This window comes from Syngnathus floridae, chromosome 19 (assembly GCF_059516105.1).
Source record: "Syngnathus floridae isolate MCC-2025c chromosome 19, RoL_Sflo_1.0, whole genome shotgun sequence".
NCBI classification, from domain to species: domain Eukaryota; kingdom Metazoa; phylum Chordata; class Actinopteri; order Syngnathiformes; family Syngnathidae; genus Syngnathus; species Syngnathus floridae.
In genome coordinates, this window is record NC_142431.1 from 2,360,583 (window position 1) to 2,373,114 (window position 12,532).

General features: G+C 45.4%; 3 protein-coding genes, 1 long non-coding RNA gene and 1 other non-coding gene across 5 annotated transcripts; 2 read left to right on the forward strand and 3 right to left on the reverse strand.

The window, feature by feature from the left end:
* Positions 1–446: 446 nt before the first annotated feature.
* efhc1 (EF-hand domain (C-terminal) containing 1) lies at positions 447–4,065 on the forward strand. The gene is made up of 9 exons (XM_088362328.1): positions 447–755; positions 1,127–1,405; positions 1,476–1,763; positions 1,827–1,976; positions 2,046–2,238; positions 2,303–2,529; positions 2,602–2,977; positions 3,056–3,202; positions 3,274–4,065. Exons 1-9 carry the CDS (start codon positions 690–692, stop codon positions 3,285–3,287), a joined length of 1,740 nt encoding a protein of 579 aa, XP_088218454.1. The 5' UTR covers positions 447–689; the 3' UTR covers positions 3,288–4,065.
* Positions 3,610–7,049, reverse strand: tram2 (translocation associated membrane protein 2). Its single transcript, XM_088362332.1, has 11 exons — positions 6,833–7,049; positions 5,851–5,914; positions 5,620–5,729; positions 5,422–5,538; positions 5,289–5,347; positions 5,145–5,229; positions 4,997–5,067; positions 4,824–4,928; positions 4,616–4,759; positions 4,400–4,557; positions 3,610–4,328 (listed from the first exon to the last, which is right to left on the reverse strand). Exons 1-11 carry the CDS (start codon positions 6,950–6,952, stop codon positions 4,252–4,254), a joined length of 1,110 nt encoding a protein of 369 aa, XP_088218458.1. The 5' UTR covers positions 6,953–7,049; the 3' UTR covers positions 3,610–4,251.
* On the forward strand, positions 6,116–11,730 carry LOC148381574 (uncharacterized). Its single transcript, XR_015854436.1, has 3 exons — positions 6,116–6,346; positions 10,381–10,551; positions 10,652–11,730. It is a non-coding gene; the product is annotated as an uncharacterized LOC148381574 (long non-coding RNA).
* trnai-aau (transfer RNA isoleucine (anticodon AAU)) lies at positions 7,385–7,458 on the reverse strand. Its single transcript has one exon. It is a non-coding gene; the product is annotated as a tRNA-Ile (tRNA).
* xkr5a (XK related 5a) lies at positions 7,561–12,053 on the reverse strand. Its single transcript, XM_088362327.1, has 7 exons — positions 11,270–12,053; positions 10,391–10,574; positions 10,003–10,187; positions 9,728–9,940; positions 9,489–9,658; positions 9,310–9,421; positions 7,561–9,224 (listed from the first exon to the last, which is right to left on the reverse strand). The coding sequence occupies exons 1-7, from the start codon at positions 11,400–11,402 to the stop codon at positions 8,284–8,286; spliced, it is 1,938 nt and encodes a 645-aa protein (XP_088218453.1). The 5' UTR covers positions 11,403–12,053; the 3' UTR covers positions 7,561–8,283.
* Between the last annotated feature and the right edge of the window lie 479 nt (positions 12,054–12,532).

Genomic DNA, 12,532 nt, shown 5'->3' on the forward strand with positions numbered 1-12,532 from the left:
TTTAAAAAAATGTAAGCCCAGCGAGCTCACTTTAGTCTTGCTCGCCCCTTGGTGGTCAACGCTGGAACTTACATCCCCCCCAAAAAATGGCACAAACTTCTTCGAATAAAAGCACTTCATTTCAAATGTCAAAATGATTTTAATATTTTATTTATGCATGTATTCCTACTTTTTTTCCCTCTTTTTTCCATTTTAATTTAGTTTTGTGTTTCCATGAAAACTGGTGCGGCCCCGAACATAGCTTTTAAAGGTAAAACAATACAGCCTCTTCAAAACATTAGCACATATCGTAATACATTGTGTAATAAATGCTGTTTTTATTCGTATTCATTTGCAGCGAACGCGTCGTTTCGTGACGTCACGCAAACGGTGACGGCGAGTTTGCCTCACGTCAACTTTAAGTAGGAGGATTAGCATGTTTGAAACAAACGTCTTAAAACGCATGAAGCTCAGTTTCTCTCTCCGGTCTGCAATGACATCATCTTTGTTTTGGACACGCTGCTAGATTGAAATGTTTTAGCCGAGAATTTGAGCCCATTTAAAAAAAAAAATTATAAAGCTTCCGATTATTCACATAAGTGACATCCCGGAAACGGCCAAAATAAAAGCAGCGTCACGTCGTTTTATGTCGTTGCGATTATCTGCACAAAATCGTATTATTAAATGTAAACCCGCCTCTCGAAGCAACAATGTCACGCAAAATGGACAACAACGGCTTGCCGTTCTTGCCGGGCTTCTCTTTCCAGGATGTAACGGTAAGCAGAACTTCCCACTCAGTGATTTTGTAACATTTCAAACCAGTGTGACCGGTTTTAAAACCCATTCAGTCTTGCACCACTGCACCAGTCTAACAGCATGCCATTCATTTCCACAATTGTCAAATTGAACATTAATTAGTAGTCTGTCTGTGGTTAGTCTGGGGTTTTCTAATTACCCAGCTAGACTAGAGTTGTCTGGCGGTTTTGCATTCCAAATGCTCATTTTAACATGCAAGTCAGAATAATTGCATTATCCTCCTGATGTCCTGCCACATTGCTGGTGGAGATTCTAGCAATTCTAGCAGAAGCTTAAAAAAATGCAAAGTGTGTCATGGATTTCATTGATGTTTGTTTTTTTCCCTCCCCAGAAATCAGCCTTCCATCGCCCTCAGACTTTGTCCTATTTCAGAGGCCTGGCATTGGCCCGTCCGCCCAGGCTGGGCATCGGACTGGAGCCTCTATTAACGGAGCAGATGATGCAAGAGGAGCTCAGCGGCATGTCCGGTGACATGCCCGACTTCACTTACGGCTCCTTTGACACCAAGTATGTAAAAGACTTGGTCAATTTGTCCTACCACTCGGCTCCCTCGCCCACCCACCCGGAAACTCGGCCTTTCATCCCAGCTTTTGTTACTCTTGACAAGAAGGTATGGTGGATGGAATTTGCGTGTCGCAAGATGAAGCATATCATTTTTGGGGTTGATTTTTTATTTCCAGGTGCTTTGCTTCAAAGCATACTTTGAGGAGGAAATGAAAAATAGTCGCGAAGAGAAGAAATGCGTCCGTCATGTGGTTTTGTACTACTACCTCGAGGACGACACCATTAGCATCTCCGAGCCTTGGGTGCCCAATTCCGGGATACTGCAGGGAGAGCGAATCAAACGCCACCGTCTGCCCAAGAAGGAACCCGGGAAGCATTACCACTGGAAGGACCTCAACCTGGCCGTGGACCTGGAAGTGTACGGTGTGAAGTACCGTATCTCGCAGTGTGACCCGTTCACCAAGGTACGACACGCTTGGATGGTCATGTGACCTGTGCGGATATGCAAACGTCTGTGCCTTTTGCAGGACTTTATGCAACGTCAGGGTATTATTCTCAACCCGCCTGAGGAAATGCCATTGGATACTTACCTCCAGAGCAGAATTAAACCTCCGCCAATCTTCACGACGCCCTCAGAGTTTGACAGCAGGTACCAGTTTCTCCACATGGATCGCAAGGTAAAGTCTAAAAATCAAACTTGGATACCTAAGGGAGATTCAATGTAACTGTTCCCCCCCCCCACTCAGGTTTTGCGTTTCTTTGCCTTGTGGGATGATTCGGAATCCGAGCTGGGCGAAGTCTTGCCCGTTACCATCCACTATTTTCTGGTGGATGACACGGTGGAGATCAAGGAGGACCATAAACCCAACAGCGGCCGGTTTCTTTTCCCGGTGCTGATGCAGCGGCTGAGGATACCCAAGAAAATGAAAGCGGGTCACGGTAAGTTGCCAAATTCATCAAGCCGTTCAGTTCAATTCCGCTTCTTTCCAAAACTTCTTTCCAGATCAATTCCCGAGGTGCGTTATGGAAGATTCGGTGGAGGAAGTAGAAGAGTACTTCTCCCCCAAAGACTTCCAGGTTGGCAAATCGGTGACGATCCTTGGACGCCGTTTCCTACTGTACGACTGCGATGGGTTCACCAAAAACTATTACCATGACAACCACCCTGAGATGAACATCAAAAGCATCGAAGTACCCAGAAAGTTGGGCAAGTATGAGGGCATGAAGAGGGTGAGATTCATCAAGTATTTGTAAAGTCTTGCATATGTCCGCACTTCTCCTGATCCATATTTTTTTTTCCAGGAGATTCCTCCCTACAATGGTTTTGGGTCATTAGAAGATTCTCTCCAGAGTTGTTTATCTCTAATCCCTCTACCTCCCAGAAAGAACATTGTAAAGATGTTGGCGAACGATCACAAAGTGTTACGCTACAGCAGCCGATTGGTGCCGCCTAAGAACGCGCCAGAGTCGCAGAAGCGCCGAGACGCCGATCGACAATTTATTTTGTCCTATTACCTGTCGGACGACACCGTCAGTATTTACGAGAATCCCAAACACAATTCGGGTTACAAGGGCGGATCGTTCCTGAAAAGGGCACGAGTTCCCAAGCCCGACACTTCTGTGGACAATCCCGATTATTACTCGCCGGCGGATTTCTCAATTGGATCGGTTCTGGATGGTGAGTGTTTTGGTTCCGGTTGGGGAAAAAAATGCCAATGAAATGCTCATCTCTGTTTATTTTTTGGTACTCTTGTAGTTTTTGGCCACCAGTTCATCCTGACAGACGCCGACCTTTACGTCCTAAACTACCTGGAGAACAATCCCAGCCAGATTCCCTCGGAGACACTTGAAAGCATCCGCCAGAAGGTGCAGGCCAAAACCAAACAGACGGCAGAACAAAAAGGTAAGTTTTAGTGATTAAAAATTAAATCACTTGAAAATTTCAGCGACTTAAACTACTTGTACGTTTTCCAGAGCCGCCCTCGTGATGTCACAGCAACTTTGTGCTTAGGACCAGAACTGAAGACACGGAAGTGCTTCTTAACAAAACACATTGATTTGTAGATAAGTATTTTATCTTATATGTAATGTTTGCTTAGTGCCTAAGTTTTAATGCTTTTTTTTAAAGGGGCTCACTAAAACTATGGTCAGGTTTTAACGAACCAAAAATAAGTTGACAGATTTAAAATGTTGCAAGTCTTGCATATGTGTAGAGATCATAGCTATTTTTTGCCATGTAACATAAAGTCTATCGAGAACGGCTTTGTGGTCTGCAGTGATTGCTAGGCATAAAAATTCCAAGTCAAATAGTACATAGACAAAAAATGTTTGTTTTTTTATCAGAAAATTTCATTATTCATCATTGAACACATTTCATGGAATGGCATGCGGTAAAGTACATTATAATGTGCGTAATGGAAGTGACAAAGACATGATTTCATTGGGAAGACTTTTGTACTGGTTGGCCAAAGTCCCTCCCTTCCCCTTATCCTACTGATATAATTTAACATCAAGGCTGTCTTACAGTAAACTTTTATCATTATGTTATCATCTGTAACATTTTGTTTTGTTTTTTGCTACTCTCAATGGACCAGACTGGAAAAGAAGCAAAGCTGGCTCAATGGCAATCAGACGAGCAAATACAGTACTTGGTAACGACGATTACATGAACACATTCAAAAGTTGCTACACAGTAACATGTGCTACATACTGTGTTTGTACACTTGTGGCATTTTGCACTCCTTAATATGGAAAAGCAGGTCATGTGGATGTATTTAAAAAAAAAAGAAAAAGAAAAATAGATTTGCTGAGGAGAGTAAATGTCTCTTGGGCTCGAGGAATTTCCTTGGATTTCATTTTCCAGCGCTCAAGCCTAATTTGTAGTCACAGTCCCTGGAGCGTGTCGGGATGGATCTCGCCAGCTCGCATCTCAGCTCAGTCTGAATGTTTTCCTTAGGGAGATTTGAGTTTTTTGAGGCGAGGAGAGGTTCCGTTCTCGGCTTTGACCACTCCGTTTTCATAATGCCCAACTACATGGAGAAGAAGAAACACGGCAATGAGAAGGCGATTCTAAACACGTCTTTCTCTCGTGTGTACTCACGAGAGTCTCGTTTCATTGGCCGAAGGGCTTGCTTGGTGGCGGCCTTCTTGCGGACGGCTTGCTCATGTCGGAATTCCCTCCAGCGCCTCAGCTGGAAACGGATAAACTTCCAGAGGAGCCAAGATTGGGTCAGACAGACTAGCAGAAGAACAGTCATCCTGGAAAATAACAAAGATTAGCACTCTTGGAAAACAAAAATCCATAAAAATCCCTCACCGTATGAGAACAGTGTTGAAGTTGCCGGTCTCCAAGTCCAGCACCTGGTTCTCGCAGCGGGCCAAACCGAACCCGACGGCGAGAAACATGAGAGTCAGCGTCGCCATGCGAGTAATCACAAAGCTGGCCGCCCACATGTCGAACCTAAAGGAGAAGACGAAACATTTTCAGGTAATTCCTCAAAGTCATTCACATCGGGTCAACTTGCATTTTCTGGTGGTTCTCGTCTGTGAAGTAGAAGAGCCTGGCGATGTGGAAGCCCAGCTCGGACACGTACTGGAGGAAGAGCAGCACCAGACCCACGCGGTTCAAACTAAACAGGTCCACAAAAAAAAAAGTTAATGAACTGATTTTGACTCTGCAGGTCTACAGGCTGCTTACTTGAGCAGATACGCCGCCGAGATGTGCACCAGATACAAGCCGATGTACTGCAGCTGACGAGAGATCTCCTCCTGGTATGACCAACACACATCACATTTTCAAATCTCGTCATAGCGTGGGACCGAACCCATTTTCCCCTGTTACTGACCTTGCGGACTTTTTGGAAGTAAAGTTCCGGTAAAGCATGGAGCCAGTAAGCCAGCTGAGTGAGGTAGAAAAACTTTACCTGGAACCTAAATCGCATACAGATAAGTCAGATATTGTAAAGCATGGAGACACGTGTCCATCATACCTGAGATGTGCGTGTGGATAGTTTTCCCAAAGTCTGCTCGGATGCAAAAGATATCCTTCCTGTGATAGCAAAGATAACCCTTATTATGACTCAGGAAAAGGAGAAGTCTACACGTGATGACTGTGACACTCACAGTAATGAGGATGTAGAAGCTCCACACACTGGACACCAAATGAAACACACATAGTTGACCTGACTCATTAAACTTGGTGTTCTTACTCTTGGAAAGATGCAGACGCCTGTTGATTTTCTGAGAGCAAGAAAAACTGGTTACACTGACTCAAGTGCATTAACAACAATCTGACCACCAAGAAGTGCCTGTGCTACTCACATCTAGAAGATACTCCTGTACCACTGCATGGAGGATGATGGTTATAAAAAAGTAGAAGAGGATGGTGGCACAGTCCTTCCATCCATAATGATACAATGTCACTTCTCCATCTAAAGGACACAAAAGTGTATACAACACATCAGGTGGATTTAACAAGTTCTCAAGGAACACTTTTATTGAGCCAACAAAATCATATTTCACAATTCCGTTATGCACTGTTTACAAGGATACCTGGTGTCAACGTGGTGACGTTGTACTGGGGCTGGATAAATAATATGGCTGTCTTGGCTGTTGCCTGAAAGGGAAATTCAAATTTATTAATGGAGACCCCACAACATCACAAATGAGTAAAGTTGGCACAAAAAAGGGTTTATTAAGAACACAGCCATCAGATTTAATCCTAATAAATCAAATGAATCTAAAATTCAATCAATCTGAATGGGCCACTTTGCGGGCAGTAATTAAGACACCTATAAAATAGGTGACCCAATGGGTCTTCAGGTGACACGTCAACTTCCACAACGGGGGGAAACCCCCCTCTGGCATTTTTGAACGAAACACCTGAGTATTTGTGCATGTGTTGTTTCTAAAGTAAATTAAGAGCTAAGTATGCGTGTGTGGATATACTCTGCGACGAGTAATTGGTTTAAAAATCAAGCACTTGCCCATAGTCGGACCTCGGAGGGATTGAGACGTGGCAGTATCAAATATGGTCAAGCTGATCGTGGTAAGTCTCTTCCTCTTTTCCTCAATGTCTTTCACAAATAAAAGAGACACATCGCGACGTGTGCACATTTCAAAGCCAAAAACGAACGTTGCGCTTTTAGTTTGAAGGCGACTGCAGTGTTGTTTCCGTCTTAGTCCGGCTTCCTTTTTTTCTAATTTGACGTGAATACTGTTATCAAAAATTTTGCAGACCCGCAGAAACTTGAGTGCAAGTTGTATTTTGGCGGATAAACTTGCTGTATTAGCGTGCCAAAATAGTCGATGATCGCTGCTAAATAGGGGTTTTATTCGCGTTTTAGTTGCGATTGTTTTGTCGACAGCAAATAACTTAAGTTCACAAAAGCTTTAGTCGCCAAGTTTGCATAAAGCCCTGCAGCGGTTATATAAAATATTTTTCCCTTAAAGGGAAATACATCTCAACAGAGTTTCGCCATCAGAAACGAAAGCAGTTGCGTGACGAGAGGAAAAGAAACTTAGCCCATCTCACCTCAAACATCAATCCAATCAAAATAAAGATCACCAAACTGAAGACAATGTCGGCATGGTTCTGGATGAGAAATTCCTGGCTGAAGAAAGGATAACTTTTGTTTCTTCGGCGAAACGCCATGGCAGTTCCCTGCAACTATTCTAATATTCTCGAAAATCTTTTCTCCTTCTACTCCTGACTGCAAAGTTCAGTGAAACTTTCCCACTGGAGTGCGCATGCGCGTCTTCATAAAGGGCGAGTGACTGAAATACGTATCTCCATTTGAGGCCATTACGTCAGGTGAAATCAGGTTTAGGCATTGCATCTAGTTTGATCAATTACATTTTATTTTATTACCACTAAAAGTGTCAGCAACCACATAACTTATATTGTGAAGTTAGTATTGTTATCTTTGTAAAGGTTGTATTTGTTGACTTTTACTTTATTAAACTTCACATGTAGTTAAAACAAATCTTCAGTACACTATTACAAAACCTTTTTATAGTATTGTATTTGAGGCCTCATAAACTTTTCTCCCATTTATTAGTAGGCCTAAAATGAACGAAAAGAAGTTGGCCCGTACGGGGATCGAACCCGCGACCTTGGCGTTATTAGCACCACGCTCTAACCAACTGAGCTAACCGGCCACGACGTCCATGGCTTGTATAGTTATTTAAAAACGTATTACGTCAGCCGTATTTGAATACCGCCCGGTTATGCCGATGAATGTCACGCATAAGGAGAATGTGTCACAGTTTAAAACAACTTTATTTCAATATGTCTGCATTTTATTGCTTATTTAAAGCCACAGGTGGCTTTGAAATTCACAGTTCAGATATTATCAATCAACACATCAATCCATTCAGCTCAAAGCACAGCAAATTGATATGTTTGCAGTAAATGCCCAAAATACATACAGTATATTGAGGCAGGTTTTTTTTTTTTGAACAAATATGGTGCAGGTTGTCCACACCAACCGATGAAGTTTGTCTGGTATTTACGTATATCATGGGTGTAGCCTATATTCATAAATTCTACAATGTAATCATATGATTTATCACTCAGGTTACAAACTTTGACTTTGTAATGTAAAGGCTACATGTGTTAATTGCTATACAATCTAATACAGTGATGCACCCGGGGATTAATTGGTGCAGGGCGTCAAACAAATTTGAGGGAATATGGTTGTTGATAAATGATTACAGCTTAGAGGTTTGTTGAATGTGCGTCAGTAGCTTATTAGCCAATTAGCTTATTATTACTAATAGCATTAAAAGACCATCAAATGGCTCCAGGTGTAAATTTAGCACTTGTGCAATATATTGCTACGTCTTTGACGGTAATAGCTTTTTATATACTGTATGCTCGCCTCACATTGCTCAATTTGAGGTATGTCCTGTTACCTTAAAACAGAGAAGCTAAAAACGTAGTCATGGATTCACTAGCTTGGATTCACCCGATCCCTGAATCAGTCAGAAATGTTCATCGTTGTCTCTTCGGGACATTATGAGCTGCCTTCTGGGCCCGGTGAGGTGAGGGACACCGGAGGGAGAGTCCAGCACTCCCGAGTCCAGTTTTGGGGTGGATGTGTAGCGCGGCCCGACACGGCCGATCAGCCCTCGGATGTCCCTATGAAGAGCCGGATCGCTTGGAACGGAATTGAGACGCGCCCCCTGTTCCAAACCCCCAGCATCCCGGTCCAAATGAGGGTTACTGGCGCTGCTGGGGGATTGGGGATCAGCACTGAAGTACAAGGTGGAACTGGACTCCGTGGGGCAGAAATATGGCTCCGGACTGTCTCCAAATACAGACTTGCCCTCAGGCGAGCTGCGCTTGAAATCCGACGCGGGCGACTCCAGCGGACTCTCCATCTCCAGACTGTCATCCTCTGCTTGTTCAAAGGAGGTGGGTTCACTCACAGTCTGGAACTCGTCCTTACAGTCCGACAGTGGCGCCAAACCCGGCCCCTGAGACTCGGACGTCGAGACGCCCTCGCAGTTGCCCTCTGCCGAGCAGGGGATGCCTTCGCTACTCTTAAACTCCTGGTTGTACTCCTCCAAGTCCAAGATGGCTGCCGCTCCACCCGCCCCGTACGCCCGGTTGATCTTACCCAAGTCGCCTGTTTTGAGGGCCAGTCGGATGAGAAGCCAGTGATGGTGGTAACAGGGACAGGAGCTGTTGGGCCTGCCTCCGCATGTGCTCGGATGCTCCAGCAGTGAACCGGCCACTCCGGAGAGGGAGAAGCTGCCGTGGTTTTGCTCGCTGCCAACCGGAAGACTTTTGTCCCCGAGAGAGAAGGACGACTCCCCTCGTTCGATGCACGTGCTACCCATGTGGTTGTGGTGGAGACCCTGGGCTATCTCTGTTGACTTGGGATGAAGGAACCGGTAGTAGACAACAAGGGAGGTAGCGCCTGGTGGCAAGAAAGATGTCCAAATTAGCATTTTGCTACTTATGCTATTTTTTTTTTTCAGGTCAGCTAATTAATAATAACTCACCCAGGGTAAAGCTGCACAGGACAGTGATGGGGAGGGTCATGTTGTCCCACGATGCTTCGCTAAGTAAATCGGAGGCAGCCAGCAACAATGTGGTGTTCTCAATCAGCATGAACTGAAAGAGGAAGAAAAGAAAGAGGCAAGAACTTCGGTACTGAAACATAGCCTCGACTGCTTCTTACTGTATAAAAGCTGGCCATGCGGAAGCGAGACGGTCCGTCTTTAACGTTGAGAAAGAGGAAGACGTGGACTAGCCCCAGGAGACCGTTGAAGGCACGCCAACACCAGGGCCCGGTGCAGATGTCTGGTTGCTGTGATACCAGCCAGAAGGAGGCAGTCAGCCAGTGAAAACCTGCAGACCAGCATCTTGTCAAGATGAGTAGCGTAAAGTGAAGACGTCTGATTCTAATGTGCTCCTCACCTGCCACACCGCAGACCCACCAGTTGAACACCCTGGCGAAGAACATGAGGCAAGTCACCCTGGCGCCCAGCATGCCCGCCCTCCACACCAGTTGGCAGAGCAAGGCCGCCGGAGGCATGGCGAGATGGCCCGGCCGGATGAGACAGCAGGCACGGCTGTACAACACCAGGGCCCAGGAAACGGACAGCACGCAAAGACCACAGCTGTAGGCCACTGTAAGGAAAACGGAAATGTTTGCCTGCCTTCAGCTGGTAAAGGGGGCAATTCGGGCTTACCCGGGGACATGATGCCCACGTCGGTGGACACGACGATATACGCTTGCAGGAGGCTCTGGGGCAGGCTGAGCACCAGAGCCTCCAAGAGCCAAAGGGCAGCGACATCCGCCTGCAGCATGACGACAGCGCCGAGCTCTGCCACCGAGCCGTACATGCGTGACACGTACCTCATGCAGTCCCACAGCCTACCAGTAAAGGGCGACATAAACACAGCTTTCCATAGGAGGACTCTGCATTCCAGTACAGTAGATAAAATTGATAGTAACTTCAAGGTTGGTCCTTTTGCAATATAAATTATGTTGACATCTCACGTGACTATTTCTCCCCAAATCATTTGTTGAGTTTTCACTGGATAACACATGTCACATTTTGTTTCAGGGGTTCTTACCGTTTGAAGATGCCCAAGTGAAGAATATGTATGGTGGAGAGGTACCATCTCCTATCGTCACCATCGTCATAGTACCATTTGACGCTCAGCAGCTGCACCGCGGTACCCGGAAGGAAGAGCCCGAGCGTGAAACCGGCCCAGCGTGTCTCATCATTCCAAAGGTAAAAGCCTATACAGTAGATGACTGGAAAATACAAACAAAAAATTATAATAATTATTATGAATGAATAAATCTGACTAGAGTTGTTGTGTTGTGACCAGGGTTGACCAGTGTTGATGCCATTGACTGAAGTCCCATCTCACATTCAAGCTCCACCTTCACGTTCTGTCCTTGGACCATCGATTTGCTTAGTCAGCAAGTCATCCATCAGATCCGTCCTCGGTGTAGAATGATTGTTTTCGTCAGTGTAGCGCTCGTGTAATTTCAGCATCAACAAAACATGCTTATTTTTGGAACCCGCACAAAGTGCAGTAAGAACATGCACATGTCTCAGATTCAAACCTCAGGACTGTCAGCGAGACAACCACCCAACCATCTATGTTTTTATTGGAATGTCATTTTGTTGAGCTGCAAATTGATTTTATTTTTATACTCCAATATAACCAGGCTCTTTATTAATACTGATATTGATTTGACGTGAGCACTCCTAAAGGTCAGCCCCGACAGACCTAGAATAGAAACCTGCATCGCGTTAGCATCATCACGCGAACGGTGGTCGAATCAGTACCGCCCTCGCAGCACCGTGCCTCCATTCATTGCAGATAAAACACGTCATTAAAATCGATTCTCCATCTGAGTCGATTGTATGACTTGGAGTCGGTGTAGTTCAGCTCCCTGCAAGCTCGAGCGCGTATCGACACGGACGCCCCTCCACTTACGAGCGCTCCTCTCGGCCGCGATGACCAGCGCCGTCACGCCGAGTAGCGCCGCCTGACACCAAGCGATCCAGCGCTCGCTCCGCCGGGCCGCCGACGGCCTCCTGCGGCCCACGGCCTCGGACGTGCTAATCATGGTGCCGGGCGGCGGAGGAGGAGACTCCCAAGCGGCGACATTATGGCACGCATCCTTCGCCCTCGGTGCGTCCGCTTCTTTCTTCGCCCGCTGCTTGCCAGCGCTCTCAAAATAGATGACGTCACTGCGCACTTTTAAAGGGCCACGCTCATGCTGTTGTCCCTTAACATCTTCTCCTCCTTCGCACCTTCTTTGCTAAACCTAAGCATATTTTGATCCTCAGCATTTGCATGGTCATTTGGTGTTTGCATGGTTTTGTGCAAATGATTTTAATCACTCTGTGGCTTTTATTACGCGTGCTTGAACATGAGCCAGCCTCAAATTACATGTTTAAAGGGTGTCAGGTGGCCTATTGTCCACGCAGGCTATCCAATGTTATGATGGAGGAGCTCCTCCAATTCTCATACCGGGTAACATGATGGTAAATATCAAACGCGTACCAAAGTCACGTGACGCAACCAAATTCAGCATACGTTTTGCATTTTGTCCTCTTATGCAGTTAAGAGTAAAACATTGCAGGTAAGATCAAAATAAATAAATAATGGATAAATAAAATTGTGACTTCAAGTTGACGTCAAGAAATAAATATGGAAATGCAAATCACTCACTGACTCGTTCATGCAAAGACCCGTTCCGTTGGCGAACGGGAAATGCAATTCACGACTCGTTTGCCAACGGAAAGTTACGTCATTTTCTTCTTCGTTTTGTTTTACGGCGAGGTGACACCAGCTTCAATGCGCATTACTGACACCTACTGGTTGAAGTTATGAATTGATAAAATGTACGAACTAACCCTACACTACTGGATTTCACCCCGCCCCCTAGGTAGTGGGCCACCTTATATATTTACCCATAAATACTTGCATTTGTTTGCACATGCGTACACTTACATAAAGCGAGGTTCCAATTCTAAAAGCAGATTTAGGCACATGCTCACACCTGGGTTCCGAACCAAGTTCTTACCGAGCAAGAGCCCGTGCCACTAACCAGTTGGCTATTTCGACCTGGAAGACTCTTACCGTCTGCACTCTTTTGTACTAGTGACACAAAACACACCCCTCGTTAAGTGCAGGTGCGTGAAAAGTTTTAGCTCCTTTTGAACGTGAAAGAAGCTAAAACTTTTCACGCAG

Coding starts and splice junctions, on each gene's coding strand:
- efhc1 (XM_088362328.1), top strand. CDS start 690: ATGTCACGCAAAATGGACAACAACGGCTTGCCGTTCTTGCCGGGCTTC. Junction 1,977..2,045: donor TTCTCCACATGGATCGCAAG/GTAAAGTCTAAA, acceptor CCCCCCACTCAG/GTTTTGCGTTTCTTTGCCTT. Junction 2,978..3,055: donor AATTGGATCGGTTCTGGATG/GTGAGTGTTTTG, acceptor GTACTCTTGTAG/TTTTTGGCCACCAGTTCATC.
- tram2 (XM_088362332.1), bottom strand. CDS start 6,952: ATGGCGTTTCGCCGAAGAAACAAAAGTTATCCTTTCTTCAGCCAGGAA. Junction 5,539..5,619: donor TACAGGAGTATCTTCTAGAT/GTGAGTAGCACA, acceptor TCTTGCTCTCAG/AAAATCAACAGGCGTCTGCA. Junction 4,929..4,996: donor TCGGCGGCGTATCTGCTCAA/GTAAGCAGCCTG, acceptor GGACCTGTTTAG/TTTGAACCGCGTGGGTCTGG.
- xkr5a (XM_088362327.1), bottom strand. CDS start 11,402: ATGATTAGCACGTCCGAGGCCGTGGGCCGCAGGAGGCCGTCGGCGGCC. Junction 10,188..10,390: donor CACTTGGGCATCTTCAAACG/GTAAGAACCCCT, acceptor CTTTACTGGTAG/GCTGTGGGACTGCATGAGGT. Junction 9,659..9,727: donor GTGGGTCTGCGGTGTGGCAG/GTGAGGAGCACA, acceptor GCTGGTCTGCAG/GTTTTCACTGGCTGACTGCC.